Below are 21697 nucleotides of genomic sequence, written 5' to 3'. Positions count from 1 at the left end.
TCACAGGAAAATGAATTCAGGCAGGGACAGAGGCAGGGAGGAAGTTCAAGGAGAGAAACTGCAAATCAGACGGCATTCGCTCTAAAGGATACAAAGAGTTTCACTTCATTTCTCACTTCAAACATTTTCTGTTCACCCCTAGAGGATTATGATTTATGTGGGACACTCCTGGTGTTAGCCTGTGAGTAATGAACCTGCCTCCAATGTGTGTGTGTGTGTGTGGGTGCCTTGGGCAAGGATAGTGCAGGGACAGCTGACCCGAGGGACAGATGCTGTAGCAAAATGGATTTGGGAAATGAGAGATACAAAGTTTAAATTCTGCAGCCAAGAAAAAGGGAGGTGGTGCTGCAAGGCAAGCTGTGGGATGCGAACAGGGCAGATATTGTTGAAGGTGATAATAGAACTGCTGATCTAGCTCACGGCCGTGTATCACATGTTTTCAGAGCAAAAGATAGGACGCCTCTGGCTCAGACGATGATATAAGCAGGCTGAAACTCATCTACAACGTGTCTCTTGCCCCCAAAAATGGTTTGTCCTGACCTTGTGTACAAACTGCTCCACACGGGTTTGCAGGCCCCAGACTTCAAATTTGACAGTGACCAGTTTGTAGGAGCACATGATGGGGTCCTGGGTGTCGAGCCATCCTTCCTGCAGAAGCCCTCGGTTCGTCTTCTTTGACTTAAAATACCGAAGGTCCTGCAAGGCCACAAGAAACCAGGTTCAGAAAAACAACTCATTTTTCCCCAGGAGTTAAATAAACACAAACAAATCTTATGTCGATAATCCTCATAAAATTTACATAAGACCATAAGGAAAATTTGTTGAACTGTTTTCAAACCAATACTTCAAATTAAAACTATACTTCCTGCCATCTAATCTCTCTCACACACATCAATTTCCTCCTCTCTGCCCACAGGACAGGATCATCTGCTTTTATTTACGAGGCTAATGCAGGGTATAGCTAAGAAGCACAGTGGGAGTCTCAGAAACTTTACACGCATTAATCACTGCTCCCAGTGGACTAATTATGCTGTGATGCTCATTTGTCTTAGAGTCATGCATCTGAGTGTGACAGAGTGTCTCTATCCCTGCTGGGAAAGTACTTGTAGAGGAGGTGGAAGACGTCTGTTATATTCTTCTCCGCATAAAATGTTTCATCAAGTGTATTGAGAGACGGAAAGATGAGAAATGCTAATGACAGATTAATCGCTTTTAAGCACATTTTTTAATAAGCAAATATCTCTCCAAAAGATGTTTTACTTCACTTACTTTTCCTCCTGGTTTTGCTGAACAAGTTTCATTAACTGTAGATTGTATTTCAAGAAGGTCTAAAAAGTGAAGCCAAAGTCAAAGTGCTTTAAATATGATTTCTTTCTGGTGACCAGCAGGGAGCAAATCCTCTGGCTGCAAATAGTTTGGTTCTATATACTGCATCATATATGCTGCATCCAGTCAAATCACCAGCAAGTGTGAGGATCTCTATAAAAACAGAAGGTTTTGGTAGTTTGCAGGTCTGGAGCATTGCCACAGTCTTGCCAGGAGTGGACGATGCAGCAAACTCACCCACGGCCAGACTGTGCCATGATCATACAAACGGCAAAAAACTCAAAAGCATTTGTCACTTTATGGTCTCAAATGTTATTTTAATACCTTCTTTCATACATCATGAGGTTTATTTTGTAAATTATGTTCATAAAATAGATTATAACACAGACGTGACTAAGTTGTGACTAAGTTGTGACTGTGAACAGCATCTCCAGGCTTTAATAACAGCAGAACACAAACACAAAATAGGTGACATCCACCTTTTCTATACGAGCTATGGCTTGAACTAATATCAGTGGGGCAGAGAGGCTTTTTGTTGATTAAGATTACATCAAATTCCATTAAAATCAAGCATCTGACACTCATGCATGTGTTGAGCCGTATTGAGCCAAACGTGGTTTTAAAGATCCTTCATTTTTTTTGTATTAATTGATTTCTCAGTGTGATGCATGCTGGTTTTATTTAGTTAAAATACGTTTAGACACTACAATAACGTCTTTTTATCTTCAGCACTGGAAATTCTTCCTTGTCTTGTGGACGCTGGTTGCATGTGTTTGCATCATGAGCACCTGCTGTCAGACCTTTGACTTTTTTCTCCTTTGTTTTTAACCCCCGACATTTGACACAGTTCATCTGTTTTTAAAATAATATTTACATTAGACATCTGACTTCTGTGTTTAGCTCTGGACAGCATGTCTGTGCTATTCTTAGCTCTCAGTGGTTAAAAGCAGAGGATGACAGAGATCGGTGGGAGGTGCGTGTGTGAAAGTGAGGGTGTCAATAACAAAACTGCAGCGCTGTCATGACCCCTCTTGGTTATTAATAGCTCAGCTTTTTATGACCATCACGTCCTGATAGATGAGCGAACGCACGCGCATACAAATGTCAAATCTCCACAGCTAATGCCCATCACCTCCCCCACACATAAACATGTGTTTCCCTTCCTTCCATCGCCCAGAGGAGGCAGATGGCCAGCTGGTGGTCAAACACGAGCTGGTGCTGGTGGAGAAAAGATAACACCCTATTCTGTTCCCTTCTCCTCACATCTCAGTTGTTGACTTCTCTCCTCCTCCCTCCTATTCACCCTTCTTTCCACTTCCTTCCACAGTATCTGTGCCGTGGCTGCAAGTATTCATTCACTCCTCATCCTGAGGTCAGTGACGTCGCTCTCCTCACCTCCGACTCCTTGTAGTGGCGCTCGGGGATCTCATCGTAAGCGATGTCCAACAAACACACATCCATCTCCTCTTCTCTGGGCTCACTGCCAAAGATCTGAGGAACAGGGAACAGTTCAGTATGTGAGGACAGCTCAATCAGTGGCGTTGACAAATGCTGTGGGATGAAGTGCCGTCACTTGGTGGATTTATAAAGGCAGCTTCACGCATCACGTAAATGCTGGGAGTCATTTTAGTCACACATCATATTGCTGTACAGGAAAGCAGTGGTTGAAAGGGTTTACGTTTGACAAAAAGATAATTTCCTGAGCACGTCCCGTCCTTCTAGCTTTACCCTCAAACAATAGGCCAAACAAACTGTGAGTAGGAATGTGAGTCACACCAAGTGGTCAATGATTTCCTCCTGTGTGACTCACGGGACGCAGCAAAGCAATGTTGACTAGTTATCCGCTCCTTTCAGAGCAGTGAAAGCGCTCTTGAGTCATGGACATTAATTTAACTTCCTGCATTCTTTGAATCTTTTCCATGGGTATAGGGCCAGGAGCAAAGGGCAGGGAGTCAACTGCCAAGGTTATTACAAGAAATGAGGGAGGCTGGAATAAAGAGAGAATAGCGGTGACTGCACAAATGGTGGGACCAGTGGGGTGTTAACATGAGAGCGGAAAGACCCTTCTATTGAGTTTGCCTGCACCCACATTTGTTACAATCAGTTTCAAATGTGAGATTTTGACCATCTGTGAAACCATCGTGATGTTCCTGCAACTCTCATAATCCACCACTAGGTGGGGCCGCAGCCTTTTCCTTCTACTACATTGTGCATTCGAGTAATATTGTGCAACAGTCAGACTTGCCTCCACTGCCAATACCAAGTGTTGCTCTGAAGGTGAGGTGGAGATCAATTGAAGTGCTTTTACCTGGTTTGAAATACTCAACACAACCAGCAGGACCTTGTCAGGTTGATTTAATAAAAGACAATTACAGTCAATCTATTTTATAGCTATAGTTCTGTGCAAAAGGTTTTAACCAGCTCTTATTTCTTCATATTTTACTTTAAAGGAGCCAGACTTTCTTGTAATTTTTAAAAGTGGTCTTAAACATTAGTTCTGCAGATTGTCTGAAGGTTTTTTAATGTTGGTCTTAAGACAACAGGCTGCTTTTTCACTTGCTTTCAGTCTAGTCCGTCTACGTGACCATTTTCAGTGGATCATTTGAACCATTGTTGTTTCTACACATAACAAACAACTTAGCAAAGAACCAATTTTAAATTTTGTCTTTAGGGACTTTCTTACTAGTCTGTCTTGAAAAACACATTTTTCTGTGAATTAATTGTATGAAAAATGCCAAAGACACTGAGGTTTGACAGGCATAAAATTGTATCTTTGCACCAACAAAGTGATTCCCAAAGAGCTGTTAACCAAAAACGTTGCTCGTTATAGAGATTCAGACTGTCCACCTATTGTTCAGATGTGTCTGGCAAAGTATCTATGAGAAATTATCATAATGACAGATTGAAAAAGATTGTGATTGTCCAAGATACAAATGAACGAAGACAAAAACATTCATGTTAACAGTCGCAATCACTGCCTGAAGAAATCAGAACAGCAGAATGACTGATAATTCTCCTGATTTCCTTGGCACACAATGATGCAATAACCCTCTGACAAAGAGAATTCATTATTTTTGATTTTGGGGAAAAGACAAGAAGCAACAAGATGAGGCAACAAAGCAGACAGCAAAGAGCACAAAAGGGCAAAGGTACATGAAAAGAGAGAACCTAAATTCTATCCTCTTTCTTTTAGATGCAGCTTTGTTCCTACGATTCACTTCCAACGGCACGGCACTCGGAGCTTTACTCACATTATCATTGTTCCCTTTGTTATCCTCATATTTGGTCTCAATATGGATGGAAAACTTGGGCAGGAAGGAGCACTGAAGGGAGGGAAAAGTGAGAAATAAACAACGTGTGAGTTTCTCTGTTAATAACTGCATTGCTTAATGTTGTTTGTTCCAGCCCCTTTTTCAGAGATTTTTAACATTTTAAGCTTCATCGGTCTGCTAAAGTGACAACATCCTGTTGTTTAGGTCAATATGTGTGCATGTAGTCTTACAGTAGCTTACTCTTTAGCTTCGCTGCATTTTAGCTGCTGTGCTGAAAGCACAAGAAGCCGACACGCTCAGATGCCAGATCAGATTAATGGAGAGGACCGTGTGTCTGACAGGGGCTTATATCTTGGGTTTTATTACACAAAACCAAAGCAGTAATGGTTATTCTCTCACTCCGGAGATTTAAAACCACATCACACTTTAGTGTTTTCGTCCATTTTTACTGTCTTTAACCAAATTAAAGCTCAACACAATCATTATACAGTGTAGAAGGATGAATACTGGATACATGAAATGCAAAAGCCAGTGTTTGTGTTTATGCATGCCATCAATAAGTGATGCTACACATGGTATATTCACAGTGATGTGGAGCGAGAGGCCTTATTGTAATTACTCAGCACAATTCAGTGGCCTTGTGAGTCTTAAAGAGAAACAAGAAAACTGTCTCTGTGTTTCTGATACTGATTATGGTGACAGAGGATAAATGTCTACACACGTAAAGCAGCTCTAACATGGATTAGTAGGTTAACAAGACTAATTTGAACCTACATCAGTAACAACTGACCTGCTGTTTCAAGTCAAACTGGTCAATATTAAAAAGGTGTTTGTCATTTACAGATGAACAATGAAGATATTTCTTTAAAACCTAATTTGGTGCCAGAAATAAAGGTCCTGTAATAAGATGCCACCACTGCAACAAGTCAGCTGGTGAAATGTCTTCCATCTTAGATCGCAATCAGCTGTAAGTGATACAAAAACCATGGCAACTCAGCCACGAATGACTGCAGAGCTCCGAACCTCCTGTCGCATTAACATCAGCACCAAAACTGTGCACTGCTGGCTTCGTGGTATGGGTTTCCACATGGGAGAGGAGCTCCTGTAGGAGTAATGTGTTGTACTCTGCAGTCAGAGTAAGAGGTAACGATGTGACATGCATCCAAAAATCACAGTAGCTGCTGCCACAACGCTCATATTCTTAAGGCTGTTAACTCAAGAAAAGTTTCACAGTTTCACATGAGCTGGCGTGACCTCCCTGAAACATCCAGATGCTGCAGAGGCAGTTGCATAATCTCAGCGAGGCTAAAGAAACGGCCTGCTGCTGATTTTATATGTGGTTCACTGATGCATTCCTGCTGCTTCGCACACAGAGAAGCCGTGTGTGTGCGTGCATATGTGCATGTGTGTGTCTGGGCGGGCATGTCTTAGGGCATGTCTTCTTAATGTCCCGGTGCAAATCATTAGTGCTTTTTGTTGGCAACAGTCAATTAAACATTCAAACAGCTGAGAGCTGTGGGGTTTCTGTTAATGTCTTTAATGAAAAGTTCCCCTGATTAGCTCATATTGACAAACAGGCTGGAGCAGCAGGGGTGCGGCTGTTGTTGAAGCAGGGATCTGGACGCGAATCTGAAACTCTAACAAGTTTGATACTCTCATGTGCTTGGAAGTATTGAATAAAACAAATCAATTCAGATATGCGTGTCTGGGCTCAATCTTAGGGACAGACTGAGGAGCTAATTTATCCAAAAGCAACTTGGATGATTTTTTTTTCAGGATTTGTCCTGAGCTTCTCCCTGTGGAGATATTCCACGTCTACCTAACTGGAAGCTAACTTCAGAAGAGATCTCTGCACGCTGGAGGGATTACACTCCTTCCACAGGGATGCCTCGACATCTGTGTTACCCTTCCCTGCTTTGTGCCATCAGCTGCCAGCAGCGAATGATGACTATTGCTGTCTCGCAGGTTCACTTTTAAAGCGACAGTTGAGACGATATTCATAATCTTAATTTCCATTTTTATCCCATTACTTGGGTGTAAATTAACCGTGATGTTTTTGTGTTATTCTCATTTTCCGAAATTATCCGCAGCAAAAAAATCCCCAACGTCAAAAAGAGAAAGAGAGGTGAAAAAAACAGATGGTAATAATAAAAGAGAATAAACTTTGTTTGGATTTAATCGAGGTATCAGATCACACTGGGGATCGGACGTGAAATTACATTTGTTTCAGATATGCATGGTGGTTTTGTTAAAGACTTCACTTGCTGTGAGCACAATCTGATGAAAAAAAGGACAGAATGATAAGATGGGCACATTTCCCTTTCTCTTTTATTCTTGCATATATTCTTATATTCGTATATACCTGCAATCACAACATGTTATTCATGGCAGTCATGATAACTAAAAACTAGATTTGTGTGACTGAAGAGGTTAAACTACTTAAACAAACATAATGCTTCAAATTGCACTGAGCTGTATGGTGTAGTGCCACTTGTTCTGGGTCCTGGGTCTTTAAATCTGAGGTTTTTTGGTTCTTAAGTTTAATGTTTGTTGTCATATTTGATTTTCATGTTCCTTTTTAGCTTCAGCTTTGGCTCTTTGTTCCTATTTTGATTTCATAGCAGACTTACTCTTCATGTTGAGTTTAAGTGCATTATGGTGTTGTTGTTGTGCAAAGTTAGTCACTACACGTTTTTATTTTGGTAATCTTTTCTCTTTCTGTCTTGTTTCTAATTTTACTTCCTCCTGTCTCATTATCCTTGATTAGTTTCACCTGTCTGTGCCCTATCCCCCTGATTAACATTACTGTATAATCAACTTTTACAAATAATGCTGTCTCCCCCTCAGTCTGTGTCTCAGTGTCTGTCCTGTTCCAAGCTTAAGCTGGATTCATTTCACTTTGTTTTCTTTGTACGCTATAAAGTAGTCCAAAAGTATTTACTCACCCATCCAAATTATTAAATTCAATCCCTTTCATCAGCACAGTTGCATAAAATTAAACACCTAGGCATGCAGACTGCCTCTACAAACATTTGTGAAAGAATGGGTCGCTCTCTGTGAGTTCCAGCATGGTACAGTGATAGGATGCCACCTGTACAATAAGCCCGGTCATGCAATTTTCTCACTACTAAATATTCCACAGTCAACTGTTAGTGGTATTATAAGACAGTGAAAGTGATTAGGTAGCAACAGCAAATTAGCCTCAAAGTAGTAGCCCATGTGAAATCACAGAACAGGGTCAGCGGCTGCTGAGGCACGCAGTACACAGAGGTCGCCAACTTTCTGCAGAGTCAATCACGACAGACCTACAAACTTCATGTAGCTTTTTGATTAGCTAAAGAACAGCGCACAGAGAGCTTTATGGAATGGTTTTCCATGGATGAGCAGCAGCATCCAAGCTTTACATCACCAAGTGCACTGCAAAGCGACGGATGCTGTGGCGTAAAGCCCATCGCCACTGGACTCTAGAGCAGTGGAGACGTGTTCTCTGTTTCTCTTGTTCCAGGAAGTAAAGCTGAGACAGTTCCAGCTCAGCACCCACATTTCTGATATTTTCTAATATTAAAGTGAATATTTGCGCCCATGTATTTTGAGAACTCACAGGCAGGACTTGGGTTAATATGGACATTGCTTCATGCTGTAAATGCCCTGATGATTGTTACAACCAGTAAATATCAAATATCACAATAAAGTAAAGTATTACAACTGTCTTCTAGCAGTACATGCTGCTCAGCATGCACTGATGTCCTTGATACTGATAGTGTTGGGTGTTGTCAGAGATGTGCTCAACAAACATAACCCGCTCCTCTTCTAACACTCACCCTTAAACTCTACAACACGAGATCTTCCAGGCAGCTGGTCGATCAAAGTGGTTTTGTGTGTGTATGAGTGTGTGTGTCTGCGTGCAGGTACACCAAAACTACTCACCGTGTACTCTGACCATATCATCAGCAGAGGCCATCAGTATAATGGATGGGAATGGGAGTTTGAGGGGGGTGGGGAGGTGGGTGGGGGGACAAAGGCATGAAAGAGAATGAGAGAGATAAGACGAGAGGAGAGAAGAAAAAATACTTCAGCTCACAATGAAAAAAAAAGAACCATTAAGCCTCAGCTCAGTAGCACTTCATTTCCAGTAAAAGCACATGAGAGGAGCCCATTTCACTATGATATTGCCCCATTTTTAAAAATCTGTGTGACACTGATTGTTTTTGACATGCACGGTCCTGCTGAGCGCATATTTAGTCTGTCATATAAACACACTGTACATACAAAAATCCCAAATGCAATATGATGTTTACTGGTTGCCATCTATCGGTATTTTTGTGACATTTAGAGCTGTTCTAGCTCTGCTATAAGCTTTTTGAAAACCTTAATGCTATCGCTTTAATTTACACATTTGATAGAAAGCACATTGCAGCTAATATTTTTAAATAAATCAAAGAAAAACAATCTGACAGATAAATAGCGACACCTTGTTGGTGCCAAATTTATTGTGGAAATGTAAAAACGGAACGATGTTGTAGAAATGACCAGATGGTGAAAAACAACACTTGACAATGAAATAATTATTTTCCTAATGAAACAAACAGATTAACCCATCATTTCATTCTATATGTAGGTATTATATGTTTACATACTAAGAAACATGACAACCAAGTTTAAAATGAATCTTGTTTCGATGTGATCAAAGCGGTAAAGAAAAACGACACAGTTGTACACTCGTGTCTTTGACGCAGCTACGGCGGCACAAGGCAGCACAAGGCAGCAGGTTACAAAAATCAAGATGTGCTTGACCTGCAAAAATGGCAACTAGCCAATCTGTTGTCAACTTTCTCATTTGCAAAGCTCTGCATAGCAGGTGTAAAATGGCCCTGACACTTTACTCAGCTCAGCTGGACGTTGTGTTGGTGCCATTTCGAACAGGCCAACAGGAACGTTGCAGAGTGCCCTCTGGTGTGCAAACTATCTAATGTCATCACTCACAACATGGTTGAACGGTATTTCTCCCACGTCTTGTTTACTTTTCAATTTTTCATTTATCAGCCCTACAAATAACAATACTGATATTGGTTTTAGCAAATATCAGCCAACATATCAGCCTAGCTCTAATGTTGTGGTGGAATTAAAGTGTGATTTTTATCATCCACACAACAGTGATGCTAATTATTGAGAACAAAAACAGGCAGATTACCACCTTTACGGCAGTGTTCATTCTAAATCTATTTGCTCTGGACAGAGTTGTGATCCTATATCATTGCACCAATTCTTCTAAATTCTTTTAGAGCACACTAAGGCGTATAATTAAAGCATTACCTGTGATAGTGTATGGGTAATAGTTCCAAGCCTTCTCTGTGACATAGAAGATCTTGGGGACCACTGCTCTGGCCCAACTGGGGAGCTTGCTGTCAAAGATAGACGAGTGGATAGGTTAGTAAAGTGAAGAAGAAGAAGAAGAAAGAGAACAGCTTAAATAAATAGTTTGTGTGCAGCCTTGGTAGTTTCCTCTTAAAGTTTCTCCACTCTTCTTCTTTAGGCTATTATCTGGAACAGGCAACAAGAAGCATCCAGCTGTGTGGAGTCATAATGGAGGCTATACAGGGCAGCCATGATAGTCCCTTGGGGAAGTTGATTACACCCTGTACCCTGCAGGGGAGTTTCACCAGCGTTCATTGTGATAGATATAGAAAAGGGCATGGAAGGCAAATAGAGGAAATACAGGGGGAGGGCTATTACTCAGCACAAATAGATTCTAAATGCTGACAGCTAAGTAGTTGAGCACCTCATTGGATGTCTAATCAAAAAAAAAAAAGAAGAAGAAGAAAAAAAAGATTGCTGCGGAAAGGGAACATCAGGGCTTTGGTGAGCTGGAAGGAAATTGCCATGTCAGAAATCTGAGAAATACACAAATTTACCAGTGAATACCAGCGAATGGAGAAGATTGACTTTTGAGACTTTGACATTTGGAACAGTAAGTCCTGATTGCCAATAGACGCCGAGAGAAAAGAAGGGTTGCAGACAGTCATTACTGAGTGCCATCAGACAAAAATTCACTACAGCCCAAATCACATTTAGTCCAGATTTCTGCTCCCTGAAAAGCAGACAATCAAAGCGCAGCAAATAGCAGCATAATTGGACTCAAAGTCATCATTAAGTTGTACCTTTCAGAAAAATTCTCTCTTAACCACTGATTATTTAACTCTCACATCTCCAACTTCTTCTCTTTTTCTTTTTCTATGTCTGCTAGATGTAAGTGAATATGGAAATTGAGCTGGTTTGTCACTAAAGCCATTTTACACAAGAACTTTGGATCATTTCAGAAGAATAAGATCAGGATATTTTAAAAGTTGTCATTTTTCACACTGGGCATGCAGCAGGAAACGCTCTGCTACTGGAGATACTCTGTTTTAGGAGAGGGAGCTGCCTAGATAGAGACAGCAGGAGGCAGGACACATGACGCCCACTCACCTGCAGGCAGGCAGAGCACTAAATTATTAGTGTTTGCAGAATGCAACATTATGCATACATTTTACAAAAGGTGCAGGCAGGTTAAAGCAACTGACTAATGTCCCGTGTGACTGTGCTGGACATTTGAGTTCTCACGTGCACCTCTATTAGATAAGTCCAATCAATGCTCAGGGCTGCAGTGTGTATCTGCAAATGGCTTAAGACTCTGTATAAACTATGGGAACATGAGGCAGACAGTTTCCTTCAGTCCCCTTCTAATAACCTGTCAAACAGCCAAGGGAATGTCCAGACACAGCAGACTAGCCACATGTCCTCACACTGCCTTATTTGCAAGCCACGCATACACATACACACAGACACACAGACACACACGCACAGAATGCAGCTATAACATACTAACAGGTGGTTTGTGGGTGGAGGGATGCAGGCTCCGCTCGGTGTCCGACAGCGACTGCTCAAATTATCCATCATTTACACTGACCTCATCTCTCTGTGCACACACACACACACACACTATCACACTCGGCTAAACGCACACCACACTCTGCCCTCCTCTTCACTGAGTTTGTCAGTGACACTTTATATTTCCCAAAGGCCCACTTACTTGTCACTTCAGAGCACAAAAACGTCCACCTCAGCCTTCTTTGGTATTCTTCGCATGGATCGCTTTTTATCTCACAGTCTGACTTTTGGCAGTGAGCGGCTCAATCTTGTCTCACAGAATCTATCTTACCAGAATAAGACTATATGAAATAATAATAATAGAAAGTAACATCATTGCTTTACCTGCACAACAATTCAGTAAATTTTAATGGATTAATGGATAGACTCATTTAGACATCGAGTTTATGTAATAGATTGTTCCAGTTTAATCTCTTCAAATACTGCATTGTTGGTGCCTTTTGGAGCTTTTTCATGATTATAATCAGGGCTTAAGCAGACCGGAAGGATCTGTAACAGTGAAAAACTGTTTCACAGAATCACATCCAGTCTTGTAGAAAAGTAAGTACAATTGCCCCAAGGTCACGTATTTTCCCTGGTCATACTATCCTCTATACATTGTATTGTAGTGTGTTTATATTCTAGTTCATTGCTGTTTTTACTGCCTCTGTGTGTTTCCATGTGTAGTCTGTCTTATTGCTGTGTTTGTATTCCTTTCTGTCTCGCCAGTCATGCCCCTGTGTCTGTCTGGTCTCAGTATTCTGTTCTCTGGTTTGCTGGTTTGTCCTGTCAAGTTACCTACATGGTTTCTGTTTTATTTTGACAGTGTCTCTTCTTCTGTGCATGATGTTCGGTTTATCTTCCCCTGTCTTGTCAGCCAGATTACAATTACTGTTTTTGGTTTTTGTTTAATTTGCCTTTTTGTCAGCAATAAAATAAATCTGTGATTTTGAGTTATGTCAGTCTACTGAGTCCTGCATCTGGGTCCACGTTCTTTTTGTCACACACCTGTTCACATGACGCAGTCAGCTAAACCTGTCTTACAGCAGGAAAATATTCCCAAGCAAAGCAGAAAATCTACAACAGAATAGTTGAAAAAAGAAAAATTCCCAAGGTACTGCAATGGCCCAGTCACATTACAGCCACAAACATGAATCAATTTTATTGGAATTCCACGTGAAAGACCAACACAAAGTGGTGTACACGTGAGAAGTGGAACGAAAATCATACATGATTCCAAACATTTTTTACAAGTAAATAACTGAAAAGTGGGGTGTGCTTAATAATTCAGCCCCCCTGAGTCGACTTTGTCGAACCACCGTTTGCTGCAATTCCAGCTGCCAGTCTTTTAGGGTTTGTCTCTACCAGCTTTGCACAGAGACTGAAATCCTTGCCCATTCTTCTTTGCAAAACAGCTCCAGCTCAGTCAGATTAGATGGACAGCGTCTGTGAACAGCAGTTTTCAGATCTTGTCACAGATTCTCGATTGGATTTAGATCTGGACTTTGACTGGGCCATTCTAACACATGGATATGGTTTGTTTTAAACCATTCCACTGTTGCCCTGGCTTTATGTTTAGGGTCGTTGTCCTGCTGGAAGGTGAACCTCGGCCCCAGTCTCAAGTCTTTTGCAGACTCCAAGAAGTTTTCTTCCAAGATTGCCCTGTATTTAGCTCCTTCCATCTTCTCATGAACTCTGACCAGCTCCCTTTCCCTGCTGAAGAGAAGCACCCCCAGAGCATGATGCTGCCACCACCATGTTTGACAGTGGGGATGGTGTGTTCAGAGTGATGTGCAGTGTTAGTTTTCCGCCACACATAGCGTTTTGCATTTTGGCCAAAAAGTTCCATTTTGGTCTCATCTGACCAGAACACCTTCTTCCACATGTTTGCTGTGTCCCCCACGTGGCTTGTGACAAACTGCAAACAGGACTTCTTATGGTTTTCTGTTAACAATGGCTTTCTTCTTGCCACTCTTCCATAAAGGCCAACTTTGTGCAGTGCCCGACTAATAGTTGTCCTATGGACAGATTCCCCCACCTGAGCTGTAGATCTCTGCAGCTCGTCCAGAGTCACCATGGGCCTCTTGGCTGCATGTCTGATCAGCGCTCTCCTTGTTCGGCCTGTGAGTTTAGGTGGACGGCCTTGTCTTGGTAGGTTTACAGTTGTGCCAGACTCCTTCCATTTCTGAATGATCGCTTGAACAGTGCTCCGTGGGATGTTCAAGGCTTGGGAAATCTTTTTGTAGCCTAAGCCTGCTTTAAATTTCTCAATAACTTTATCCCTGACCTGTCTGGTGTGTTCTTTGGACTTCATGGTGTTGTTGCTCCCAATATTCTCTTAGACAACCTCTGAGACCGTCACAGAGCAGCTGTATTTGTACTGACATTAGATTACACACAGGTGCACTCTATTTAGTCAGTTAGTCGTTCCACTTCTCACGTGTGCACCACTTTGTGTTGGTCTTTCACGTGGAATTCCAATAAAATTGATTCATGTTTGTGGCTGTAATGTGACAAAATGTGGAAAAGTTCAAGGGGGTAAATACTTTTGCAAGCCACTGTAGCTGGCATTGCTTTTAGTTGAAAAAGCATTGAGAGGGCTTCTTTACAACCTCAACACACCCTTTGTCAGGCATTCATTTTAGATTTTAATTTCAGCAGAGCAGATCATTAGACATGTCACCAGCGGCTAATCGTGTGTTAACACGCTGAAAGAATGAGTTCAGTGACAGCTATGCAGAGGCACATAAGTGAGCTTGTCTTTAACTTGTCAAATCACGTAACAACTAAGCAGCAGAAGCTCAATACATGGAAACTGCTTCAATGCTGAGAATTATTATTGTCAGAGAAAGTGCTAGACAGTCAGAGTAGCCTTTTATTATCCAAGAATGGGTACACATACAAGGAACTGGGCTTTATCTTTTTCTTCGCTCTACGCATTAACAGAATAGACAACACGGACAATAGCAATATGACACAGACAATAACTACATATATAGTGTATTTATATTTATTTGTAAAATGATGCTGAGTGCAAAGCCTTTGGAAAAATCTATGGAATAAATACAGGATAGATCATTGGTTACTATATATACAGTATATAAGCTATATTCTTTACATATATACATGGAATTTGACAGTATATATGTTAGTATATAGGTTTGTGCAAGTTAGAAGCCCTTATGAAAGTGATTTAGACGTTTGCTCAGTGGTTTATAGTCCAAATACTTTTTTATTTATTCGTTTTTTCAAGCCCACTGTAGGTGGGAAATTACACTCACTTGTTAAGGTAGATCCGTTTCTCTGTGAACTGGCCCGATCCGTGCTCTGGGTCCTCATAAGGCTCATTCTGCACCACCTCAACACCTTCTCCACGTTCACTCTGTTCATGACTGTGTTTGCTGATCATATACAGCTGGCCGATCCGGTACTGAAAAACAAAGGAGGACCAAAAAGAAAAAGGAGACTTTATCAAATATAGGGAGGCAATTAACATTTTACACATCTGAATCAGCATGCTGCTGCGACCGAAGTTAACGGAAACAAAATCTTCTTGGTGAAAGTCCAGGAACTGACCCAATCGTCTGATTTTATGGAAGCCATAAAAATAAATGCGGGAGAGAAAATACCAGGATTACAGCACCTGCACGCTCCTGACACCTGGGGGCAGTCACCATAGCAAAAGAAAACTGCTGGATTAGGAGCCGTCTGCAGCACAGTGATAAAGGCCTCGTGTCAGGTCAGGACCAAGTGGCACAACAATAGTAACAGTGGCAACAGACAGTTACACGAACCCATCCCATGGTCCCTTGTGACACATCAGTCAACACGCACAATCCTTCACTCATCACTCACTGACCCACTTGGGCCTGTGACAGTGTCACTTTCGGCCACCTTGACAGACTGGGTGGGGGTGGGGGGTTGTCACACGGCAACTATTTTCCATACATTTCGAAAACGACGAGCACAGGAGCGAGAATTTCTAACTGCTCATGGGACTATTTACGCGCTGGGGAAACTGATACTGCCCTGATGGTGACTTATGTCGCGCTGATGGAATGCCAAGGGCTCATGCAGGACTCTATACACACCCACACACACACACACACACACACACACACACACACACACACTGCTCCAACCAAGGATAGCTGTGTTAAGCTAATGGAAAATAGGATCGTCTGGGCTGTTGACTTGTGACTCTACATCCAGCCACATAAAGCAAGGAGTGGAGTGAAATGTGATAGTGTAGTGGAAAAAAAAACAGAGCTCATGTATATCAGTAAACTTCTTATATCACAATGCCAAATTTTTCCATCTGCTGACCATCAGAGGAGAGCAATGAGCTGTGACAGAGAATTCCCAGCTGAAATGTGGATGGCTGTGAGTTTCTGACAGCACAGCTGTTGGAGTCTGGCATAGTTTTTCCACTGCAATGACACAGTAACAGACCAGGCATAATAGATGTGGAACCTGTATTTAGTCGCACACAAACACACGAGCCTGCCCACATTTTGAGCTCTTCTTGCAGCTGATATGGTAATCAGCACATCAAAAGAGGCAAAGAATGAGCTGGTTCCAGTTTAAGAGATGTGAATATTTGTTGCTTCTTTTCATCATACGTGCGAGCTTATACTGCGGGATTTTGAATTGTTGCTTAGAGAAAAAAAACAGTTGAGCTACTTGGACTTTGGATTTCATCAGACATTTGAGTTTCGGTGTCATGTTTTGCAGGACAAAGGGCATCAAGAGCAGGCAGAGTAACTGAAAATAAACCTTTTGCTCAAATGGATGTCAAAGTCCAAAAAACAGCCAAAAGTCCAGAGCACTAAACGGGGAGCGCACACAAGCGTGCTATTGTAGACAAGGAGTTGACAGGCGTATACAGTGAGATTTTACAGATATGTGAACATTTACCATGTGACATTAACTTGACAGCCACTTTGTACGGGACAATCATGGTGACAATTTAAGATCAAGTGAAAAAGGTCCTGTTTACACAGGTTTAGACACAGATCCTTGACCATCTGGCAACCGCTGGTCGTAAGGGAAAAATAAAAGCTCACCAACATGTTGTAAGTGGTTGCTGGAGATGGATGAAGATTACCAGGAAAACTAATGCTAAAGCTCCAGTTACACAGGCCTAGAGACCAGTTAATGACCCCCATTTCCCCCTAGAAACCCACAGAGATAGATAGACTTTTATTATCATATAGTGGATATGCAAAAATTTCAAGGATAACCTGTCCCTAGTGAAAAATGTGTATTCCACATGAATTCCCATGCGTATTTTACTCGCAGATTGCTGCAGTTGCCTGTAGTTTTCATGGAAGCGCCAGGCTTGTCCACAGAAACTGTCCAGCTATGCTGTCCAAGCTGTAGTGAAACTGTGAAAAAGTGCAACACAAACCATTTTACCTCCACAATTAAAATTGTGCATTTTAAAACATGGCTGCAGCGCCGAGGCACAACTTCTACTATGAATCCAAAGCTTCTCCTTTTCTGGAGAAATTTTTGTGTTGCATTTTTTTCCAGGAATTCAATATGTCCAGTTTCTCATAATGCCTCCTTTGTTTCCTCATCTGTGTTTGTCAATGTGTAATTTCCGGGTCCTAGTTACGGTCTGTTTATCCTCTTGTCTTCACCCGCTGTGCACTTTTCCGCTGACATCAAACAACTGTTTTTGTAGATTTATTATCTTGACTCCTGCATCCTGTTTTGCGGTCCTCACGTTTAAGTAAGTCTGTCAAAATTTGCGCATAAAACAACAAGGAATAATGTGATTCATAAAAAAAAGTATCACTGGTCAAAGCTGGCTGCTTCGAGTAATGAACACACAGAGAGTTAAGTTCTTCATGGAGCTTTTTCCTTGTCTGTTATCTAATTGTTTCATCTGTACAGCCTGCTAGTGCTGAGCTCAGTGGAGCAGTCAGCAGCTGAAAGGACACATATTTTCCCCATGATTTTCCCTTCTGAAAAGGTTTTTCTTTGGACACTGGCTGCTTTTGCACTCATTTTAATTTAAAAACATGCCATCATATGCCGAACATATTTCATGACCAAATCAACCCATGATAACCAGTTTACAAAAGTGTGTTATTCATTTAAAATACAAAGAAAACCTGAGAGATTCTTTTGTCCAGTCTATGACATGAAATCCAGAATTCCGACACTGAGGCAGCTAAAGAAGGATAAAGGAGATTGTTGTACATATCAAAATATTCCTGTTGTAGCTGAAACATGAGAGATGGTTGAAGAGCTGACATAAATCTCCACGCTGGATGAAAAACATCAAGGCAGAGTGCCCACTCAAGAGGACCTCTGAACATCCCTCCCATCATACTGATGACTAGCAACAGTGTATTACCATTAAGCACCATGTTTTCTGTTTCCCTCTTTGACTAATTTGGGTTTGGACATGTTGTGTAAACAGCCCGGCCATTGTGCTCCCTGCCAGGCATTGTATCCGGCTCGCCGTCTGCTGGCTACCTGAAAGCTGCAGCTGATGAATGAGGGGCTGCTTTTCATTGTTGTCTTTGGAAATCTCGCTCTAATGACTAGAAGGGAGAAGTGGCCCTTGCCTTGGTTAGAGTGGCCATGAATAATTTCTTTTTATCTCTCTCTTTCTCCCTCTAGAGCCTCTGGGCAGGATCAAGGACAGCAAGGAAAAATATGAGCTCTCATCAGCCGAGGTATACTTTCTTTTCTCTCCTATTTACACCTCCTCCTGTCTCATTCCTCTTTACCTGGTCTCCACCTATACACTAAAATCCAACCTTTTACTTTCTGAACTCCTATTCTTGCTCACCTCCAAACTTTGCTCTTAGCTCATTACCTGGTAAAAGCCACGTAGAGTTCAGTCACCTTTGGCACTCAAGTAATGGAAACCTTGAAATTAAAGTAGTGGACCGTGATTGCTCATGGAGCTGCTCCTGGTGCTGGTGGCAAAATTTCTATTTTTTTGGCCAGCGTGACCCAAGAAAATGGAACAAAATTACCGGTACAGTAAAAGTGTAGGATGAATCGTGCCTTATTGTACATATCAAAAGAATAGAGTTGAGGAAGAAGAGGGCTGCAGTAGGCGGGAGAAATTAAAGAACTCTAAAGCAAAAATTTTTGAGCTTCTTTTTCCTTAAGCTTTAGAAATGCTGATAGGTGGATTTTGCTACCTTCGGACAGAGCGAGGCTAACTGTTTCATCTTGTTTCCAGTCTTTGGTTGGCTGTCTGTGGTCATGCATTTAAAAGACAGAGTATATTCATTTTAAGATGAAAGCATTAAGCCTTTTACTGTGATCACACTCTGTGTGTGTCTCTCTCTGGTTTTTTGGCTCCCTGCTCTAACGCAACAGCAGGTGTTGGGGAACTGTGGTCATTGTGCTACAGTGTGCTACTGTAAGATAAGGACACACGCAGACACAATTACACTTACACACATGAGACAATACCGGGCACAGTGCTAAAATGTAATTAAAATTCAACCACTGACAGAGTAATTGCTGCTCACAGCGCTCAGTATTCTTGGATAACTGACTGCGCTCCTGTCGAGATAAATAGCTTTAATTTTTATGTCCGTTTCTGGGTGTGCATGTGTGCATCTGGACACATGCCAAAGAAGTGGATTTGCTTTTTGTAAACTCATCTAAGCTGATCAATAAAGCCAGATTTGATATATTTACAGAAAATTATCCTTTCATTTCTTACAGCAATGGTATGAAAAGCTTTAAACTCTTTACTTGTGAAATCCATCCATGTTGTTCTATCTCATCTGCACATATGGTGGATGAATTATTATAGCATCAGAGGGCACATGCAGATATAAACACCCTCTGTCAGCACACAAACACCGGCCAAGAAAAGCATTTTCAAATGTACATGGAGATGTATTTAATGATTCTGGCAAACGCTGCTGCTAATTTATCAAACCCCGCCTAACAAATATATTCAGGCTTGGACCACAAATGCTTTCAGCGCTATGAATAAATAACAAGGCATTTTTAAAACACACCAGCTCTTCCCTGAGGTCACATCCTCGCCTCTTAATGGTCAGAAATGGTCACAAATCTGTGGCTGTCGGACGACTGCAGCACTTTTCGCTGTTAGTGACTCATTGCAACTGGTTACCCAGCGGCGGAGCGTGCAACAGCCTGCGTTCTCTGGAGCCATTTTTCATGGCAAAGTAATTGCCTTGCAGCCTGGCATGTTGCAGTCAGTCAGTCTACATTGTTGAGTAAAACTCGTCTGTGATGAGTATCTTTGAATTAGGAGAGTGACTCACTTGATGACCACCTGGTTGTATTCTGGTTACATAAAAGCAAAATTGCCATGTGCCTATGTCATTGTGCAGTTAAATTGCTTTTTGTCCTATTTGTGGGGGAATTTCTGTTTCAGATCTGGAGGTTCTGGCTGTGCTTGAAATCAGTAGTCATGTCTTTACCGTCATGGTACCTGGGTCTTGCATCCAGGGTTTTAAGTTTTGGGGAAGTTTAAGGGTTTTTCTGGTTTTGTATCTTTGTTTTATGGTTATATTTATCTCTCTGTTCTTTCTTCGTGTTTACGTGCCTTGTTTCTTATTTCTTTATGCCCGGTACAAGCTCCTTTAGTGTTCTGGTTTCATTCCTTTCGCTGTGTTTGTAAATCCTTAGGGTTAACATTCTGTCCCCTCAGTCTTGTCTCAGTATTTTGTCTGTCTCTCTGTCAAGCTCATGTGTCTTAGTCCTTGTCTCGCTGTTAGGTAGTTCCTGTTTTATTTTGATGACCTATTTTCTCTTGTGCTTTGCATATATACTTCTCCTGTCTCATAGTTTCAGCTGCTTTCCCACTTGTTATCCTGTACGTGTTGTTGCATTCTCCATCACGGTTGTGATGGTTTTTCTCCTGGAAGATCTGGTTTTCTTGTTTATTTGCAGTGAAGATGGCAGCTGACTGTAAGTGTTCGTTGACCATATCCTTATCATTAAAAGGCAACAAGTTCATTGCACACGGTTTCAATAATTTTGATCATGCTGCGGCCACCAAACACTGTTTTTCCAAGTCTGACTATCACGTGCAACACTAGTACATTAATATATAAGCTACTGTACAAACTTGGAGAATTTATCTAAAACTATATGACAAAAGGACATTAGGTGACATTACATAATAATCGCATCATAGTCACATTTTTAAATTCAGCTGCAAAACACACTCTCAAAATCCTCCAGCAGAAGAGGCACAGAAACACATACTGCATTGTGCCTCCAGGCTACGTGAGACAGCAGCTTCCATTTTCTTGCTCATCTCACAGAAACGAGCTAGCATCAGAGCAAATGCACAACTCCTAAATATCATACATCAGATCAAAGAACTCCATTAAAAATACTATCAGGAGGACTGCTGTGGAGCTCATATTCTGTCATAAAGGACATTTGGCTCCAGTGCAGAGCTGTTTCAGAGGTGTGGGAGTTCCATATAAGACCTGTGCCTTAAAGAGTCATACAAACAGGATAAATGCATGGTGAATCTGCAGTAGATGTTACTAAGACGGTCTCGCTCACGTCCAATCAGTATAGGGATAGAAGCATGCTGAAAACAGAAGGAGAAAGAGCGCCACATGTGATGCTGCTGTAGACTTAAAAAGCAAACGAACAGTCTTTCTGCTAGCATAGTTAGAAACAAAGCAGTGGAAAATATTTAAAATGGACAATTTCACAGCAATAAAACAAAATCACAAAAACTCTATTACTATTAAAGAGAATGACAGTTTACTAGCTTACATGTAATGCACAACTGATGAAAAGATGGCCTAAAAAATCCTGTTTAGAGCTCACAGAAAATATTCCTGACATCAGGTTTCTCCTCAATTTGAAATTAGGCGAGAGAGAAATAACGGAGGCAGGTTAGGGCATAAAACAGGTTCAGCTTCTTATTAAGCAGCAAATCCTACAAGTCTAAAAAAAATTAATTGCAGTTCCTCGAATGACCACTTGAGGCAGATCCCCAAAAAGAGAACCGATAGATGAAATGTGCAAAGGCAGTGGGAGGTTTTCAACCCTACTCAGTTTTATCGACGCTGGGACCCAATATGCATTTTGACTCAACCTGACACATTAGACTCAACTAAACTTCAACTAAACTACACTAAATTAGAAAACTAATAATCCAAACCTGTCCTGAACTGGCTTTCAGTAATTGCTTTAACTTTAAATCAACTTAT

The 21697-nt window shown here is 41.4% G+C and overlaps 1 protein-coding gene across 1 annotated transcript in view; it reads right to left on the bottom strand.

Annotated features, from left to right (window-relative positions):
- LOC113020872 (cytoplasmic phosphatidylinositol transfer protein 1) overlaps positions 1-21697 on the bottom strand; it is a 55196-nt gene that overhangs the window by 2919 nt on the left and 30580 nt on the right. The window contains exons 2-7 of the mRNA XM_026165142.2: positions 14786-14934; positions 9912-10000; positions 8526-8533; positions 4578-4649; positions 2722-2817; positions 541-696 (exon numbers count right to left, since the gene is read on the bottom strand). Coding sequence (XP_026020927.2) covers positions 541-696; positions 2722-2817; positions 4578-4649; positions 8526-8533; positions 9912-10000; positions 14786-14934 — 570 coding nt within the window. The remainder of the gene's footprint in view (positions 1-540; positions 697-2721; positions 2818-4577; positions 4650-8525; positions 8534-9911; positions 10001-14785; positions 14935-21697) is intronic.

Source organism: Astatotilapia calliptera, chromosome 4, assembly GCF_964374335.1.
Source record: "Astatotilapia calliptera chromosome 4, fAstCal68.1, whole genome shotgun sequence".
In the NCBI taxonomy this organism is placed as follows: Eukaryota; Metazoa; Chordata; class Actinopteri; order Cichliformes; family Cichlidae; genus Astatotilapia; species Astatotilapia calliptera.
The sequence above is the reverse complement of the archived record's forward strand: the minus strand, read 5'-3'. Positions and strand labels throughout refer to the sequence as shown.